Consider the following 4,759-nt stretch of genomic DNA (forward strand, 5'->3'; position numbering starts at 1 on the left):
TGCGGCACGTGGTGGTGCCGGTAGCTAGCGCCAATGACACCCATCTCCTTGTGCGTCTCGGGGCCGACCGCGGCGCCTTGCTTGTGGCTAAACACTCACAGGACAATGACCAGCACCGACGCGTACTCGCCGAGGCTGAGCAGCAGATCGCCATGGTAGAAGGACGATGCGAGCATGTCTTCGTGATCGTCGCATAGGACGGCCACTTGTGCGGCGATCGTGGCGGTGAGCAGCGGCTCCCACTCGGTGCGGGGCTTGGACTGGCGGCCCATCGCGTAGACCACCCGCACTTGCGATGCTAGCGTTTCTGGGCGGTGGTCGCCGCGGTGTTGACGATAGAGGTCCCGCGACCGGCGGCTCGGCCTCTGCGTCGCATTGTTCGTCGTCAAAGATGCAACCGAGATGCCGCTCGCTCCAGTGGCGCGCTGAACGCTGCGATCGAGGCCTCCAATGTCGTCTTGATCCATGTCGACAAGGTCAGCAAGCAAGTCGACGACAATGAACGCGAATCCAAGCGAAGATGCCGTCGCGGTCGCTGGGCACGATTGTCTCGGAGGCTCGCCCTTGATGGTGGCCAGCATACCGCGAAACGCCTTGTGCTCGCAGCAAAGGTCCTTGAGAAACTGCGCCTTGTGGTGCCACGCCAGGGCAATCTTAACGCGCGCGCCCATGGTCCCGGCCACGTAGACCTCACAAACGCACCAGCTTCACCGCAAGACGATCGGATCGTTCCACGGGTGCAACATCATGACCACGTTGCCATTGGCCGCCAAACTCGTCTTGAATGTCAATGTCCAGTGCTCGAACGACTGCGCCGCAGCGACGTGCTGGTTGTTGTTGACGACGCAAAACCAAATCACGGCCTCGTCGGCCAGGCCATGGTCGGCGAAGAAGCACTCGAGGCTGTCGACAATCTCCAAGAAGAGGTACTGCCACGCGTGCGAGACGTACCAATTGGCTGGCGCGACGTAGGCGGCGGTAGCTGCATCGATGGCGAGATGGTCGACGAGCGAGAGCCCTGACGGCTGGGTTTGTGGTAGGACAACCTCCAAGCAAACGTTGGCGGTCGTCTGGCCGGCAAAGGATGCCTCGCCGCCGTGGTCGCTGATGAAGCGACGCAAATAAGCCAGGCGCACGCCGGCTGGTGACGTCATTAATTGCGATATCGATGGATGCCTCCTGTTCCCTTGGCCGCCCTTTCAGACAGGCGGGTTTTAGACTCGTTTTTGGGTGTTTTTAGATATCAATGCAGTTAAAAATATGTCTATCTGAAAACACGCCATTTTAAAATACAACGGCCAACTGGGTTGGCACAGATAGCAAGGCCATAACAACGACTATCCAACTGAGTCTCCGCTCGTTGCCGGCATGTAGAAATGGATCAAAGTGCTCGATAGGCTGCTAGCTACTAGCTACTAGCGCATTGCACCAGCTAGTACGGTGCATATGGCCTGGTACTCACTTTGGGAGACGAGGCTGCCATGTCACAAAGGCTTGCGGTTGTCCGATCCTGACGCTCGCATCCAGTCGCGGATTCTGTCATGAATCTGTGCTTCGACTCTGCTGCGTTCGTATCGACGCTACGTTCTAGATCCCAGATTCGAATTCGAATCTCGACACGATCATGGCAATCGGCCAGCAGTTGTCGATACTCGCCGTCCCTTTAAGATCTCGGAGAATGCTCTGCTTGAACAACACGTCCATTGACACGCTGTGCAAAGCCCCGTCGCGATCGTCGCCCGTCGTCGTGACGCCCAAGTACCTCGCACAGCTGAGCAAGCGCCAGAACACACCCGTGGTTCCACTGCCGGCGTGCTACGCCCACGCCAAGTACGCCACGTCACTCGTCGGCGGGAAGCGCGTGCCTTTTATACCACACCAGGTGCGCCGGCTGCGTGCACGCCGCTGCATGAAGCGTATTTCTCCCATCTTTGAAGACGGCTACCATCATATCTCGAGGTCGTCGTTGCCGGTGGTGGCAGGCCCGACGCTAGCGATGCCTGGCATGAGCTGCTATCTCTAGTTACCTCTGATCGTCCGTTGTGTTGCGAATGCACATTCTGTCTTGTTGTCGTGCGAGGTGTCTCTTGCACAGAGGGAGCAACCAACAAACTTGGAAGTGCAGAGTCATTCTGTTTTGATGGATCCCGGTTTCTGACGAGCGAACCTACCATCAAGCACATGACCTACATACTGGCAGCTCGCAGCGGTTGTACTGGAATTCGCCATCGTTGCAGTAGGGTTGTTGAGGAGCATATATAGCCTAGCGTTATGTTTTGAACCCTCCCGCGTTGCCAGGCTTCAATGAATATTGTCGGGTGTCAACACATGCCTGGACACTCGAGGCGTTCGGTTACCTAGCCCTATCATATTGGACCCACGCGTGGCGCGATCCACAGCCACATGCATGACTCGGTGTTGTTGTTCGTGTTGAACTATTGCAGTAGAAATTGACGCAATGCTTTCGAGTGCCATAGCTGCAACGAGGCGTGCAGATGCTTCTCCAAACTCTTCTTCTCATCTTGGAGCGAGACGACGAACGGAAGCAGCTTGCGCGGAATCGGTTCGAGCGCCGATGGGAGCCCCGACACGCATTGCAGCACCAAATGCTCGACCTACAACCACAAAATTGGTCAGAGTGGACATTGTCACACTATCGCATGGACAGATTGTCTACCAGGCCAAGGACAACGCTGAGCATCGATTCCAAGCTTTTTGGTACAGAACATTTGTCAAGAGCGATCGCCGATGGCTCGTCCGCGCACTGCCCGTCGCCAAGAGGCCATACAGATCGGTCATTCTAGCACCACGACTTAGCATCCTTTTGTACGAATGACATGCGTACCGCTGCGCGTAGCTTGTCAATAGTTGCTGACACGCTATAGACATATATCGAATCAACCCGAGTTTGAAACATCACTACAAGAGAAATGTACTATACCGTGAAGGATTGCAAGCATGCAGGTAGACGACGGAATGGCGTCGTCAAGCGCTTCAAGGTCCATTTCTGGCAGCAACGACGTGTACGCAGTATCGCTTCCATGCATAAACCACGACCCATGCGACGCCAAGACTGCCTCATACGGTTCCAGCGCTGCGGACAGCGCTTGCAAACCATCGGGAATGGTTTGAAAGCGCAGTGTCGAAGCATTGGACGACGGACACATGCGTGCACTGGCTTCGGTGATGCCCATAGCTATTTGGATAGTATGGGAGGTGTGACATGCTTCCGATAATGACAATAGTGTACAAGGATTGGCGACAAATTCGAGGCGCATGACGTTCGGCGACACGGGTACAAGTGCATACGCGTAGACCTATAGCACGACATCTTCTAGCACGAGAGACGTTCAAGTGAAGTGCACCGTGCGCCGCTGGTGGCCAAACGAGGCGAGGGCAACCGCGGTCTTCCCGAGCTCGGTTTGCAGCATGGCGTACGGGTGAAACTGGCTGGTGTACGCGTGGAGGACGGACGCAAGCTGGTCGGACGGACAAAGCCGCTACGAAAAACAAGACATTATTTTCCAAAAATCAACAAAAATCAACAAAAAGATGCAAAAAACATCCACCTCCAGCAGCAGCAGCAACACGAGCGCAGCGCAAATGTCGATTGTCGTCGTCCCCGAGGGTGTCGCAACCCACAGCGTCGACTAGAGAACACTAGTGTGCACACCACAGCATGGACGCGTCGACGTTACCAAGTCGACTTCGCCGTGGCAGAGCTTGGCGCGGACGTTGGGACCGGCCGCGCACATGAAGAGATCGACCGAGGCCGCCAACGCACTCGGTGACAGCGTCTCGTAGAGTCGATTGCGGGCGTCGTCCTAATGCAATAGTTCAATCGGAGTACTGTCGTAGAATAAAACGTCGGTACCGAGTCGAACAAAGTGCGCGCGAGAAGCACTTGGTGCTGCGAGCGCTGGCCAAAGCCGTCGAGCGTCGAGTAGTACTCGGAGAGTTGCGCGTGGGCCATGCCCCGGGGCACGCTAGGATTGACGCGTACAAAGTCTACAACAGAGGAATGACGGCTCCACGACATGATCTACGTTGTCGGACCGCAACGCACGAGGTACTCGAGCACGGGAATCGATAAAAAGAGGGAAAAGAGTGCGTGGCCGTCGTGCAAGGCGTCGATCGAGCGCTGTACGAGCCGTTGTCGTGCCTTGGCTTGCACCGACGCAGCTAGAGACACTGTAGTTTTGATCGTTTGTGAACCCGAATCCCTACCCGCAAACACATTGTCGAGGTCCAAGGTTGCGAAAAGGTTCCGGGTCGCCGCGCAAAGCGGGGCCGTCGACGGTGCAAACGACGGCAGCGACGCGTAGACCAAGTGCGCACTCGCAGTGTCGAGCAGCACGGGCTCGACCAAGAGCACGAGAAGCAGCGAGGCAAAGCATCCCGGAAGGTCCATCGGTGCGACGAATCCATGCCACTAAGAGGATAACACTGCTATCTTGGATAGTATCGCAGAGGTTGACGTACGACTAGATTCCGTAAATTGAGCCCGGATGGAAAGAATAGGAGGCGCAGTAGCTGCAGATAGCCGGACGGCAGCGCGGTAACGAGCTCGGGCGATTGCAACAAGTCGCGCAGAATCATGTTACTCTTGACGCCGTCGTTGCAGCGTGCATATGTGTTGTAGAGCGCTCGCTCGAGGACCGTCACGAGCAGCGTAAAGCTAATGTAGTGATGCCCATGCGCCCAGTACGTGCGGACGAGCGGCGAAAGGGCAGCGCCGTGCGGCAAGCCTACGCCACAG

General features: G+C 56.4%; 4 protein-coding genes across 4 annotated transcripts; 1 reads left to right on the forward strand and 3 right to left on the reverse strand.

The window, feature by feature from the left end:
• Window positions 1-95: 95 nt before the first annotated feature.
• SPRG_12142 (hypothetical protein) lies at window positions 96-671 on the reverse strand (the record flags this gene model as incomplete). The annotated part of the gene is made up of 1 exon (XM_012351645.1): window positions 96-671. The coding sequence occupies one exon, from the start codon at window positions 669-671 to the stop codon at window positions 96-98; it is 576 nt and encodes a 191-aa protein (XP_012207035.1).
• Window positions 672-707: 36 nt separating this feature from the next.
• On the reverse strand, window positions 708-1,154 carry SPRG_12143 (hypothetical protein; the record flags this gene model as incomplete). The annotated part of the gene is made up of 1 exon (XM_012351646.1): window positions 708-1,154. One exon carries the CDS (start codon window positions 1,152-1,154, stop codon window positions 708-710), a length of 447 nt encoding a protein of 148 aa, XP_012207036.1.
• Window positions 1,155-1,653: 499 nt separating this feature from the next.
• On the forward strand, window positions 1,654-2,023 carry SPRG_12144 (hypothetical protein; the record flags this gene model as incomplete). Its single annotated transcript, XM_012351647.1, has 1 exon — window positions 1,654-2,023. The coding sequence occupies exon 1, from the start codon at window positions 1,679-1,681 to the stop codon at window positions 2,021-2,023; it is 345 nt and encodes a 114-aa protein (XP_012207037.1). The 5' UTR covers window positions 1,654-1,678.
• A 1,627-nt stretch (window positions 2,024-3,650) lies between these two features.
• On the reverse strand, window positions 3,651-4,643 carry SPRG_12145 (hypothetical protein; the record flags this gene model as incomplete). The annotated part of the gene is made up of 5 exons (XM_012351648.1): window positions 4,483-4,643; window positions 4,228-4,432; window positions 4,057-4,182; window positions 3,875-4,008; window positions 3,651-3,824 (listed from the first exon to the last, which is right to left on the reverse strand). Exons 1-5 carry the CDS (start codon window positions 4,597-4,599, stop codon window positions 3,651-3,653), a joined length of 756 nt encoding a protein of 251 aa, XP_012207038.1. The 5' UTR covers window positions 4,600-4,643.
• Between the last annotated feature and the right edge of the window lie 116 nt (window positions 4,644-4,759).

The sequence above is a fragment of the Saprolegnia parasitica genome, assembly GCF_000151545.1.
Source record: "Saprolegnia parasitica CBS 223.65 unplaced genomic scaffold supercont2.83, whole genome shotgun sequence".
Classification (NCBI taxonomy): domain Eukaryota; phylum Oomycota; class Saprolegniomycetes; order Saprolegniales; family Saprolegniaceae; genus Saprolegnia; species Saprolegnia parasitica.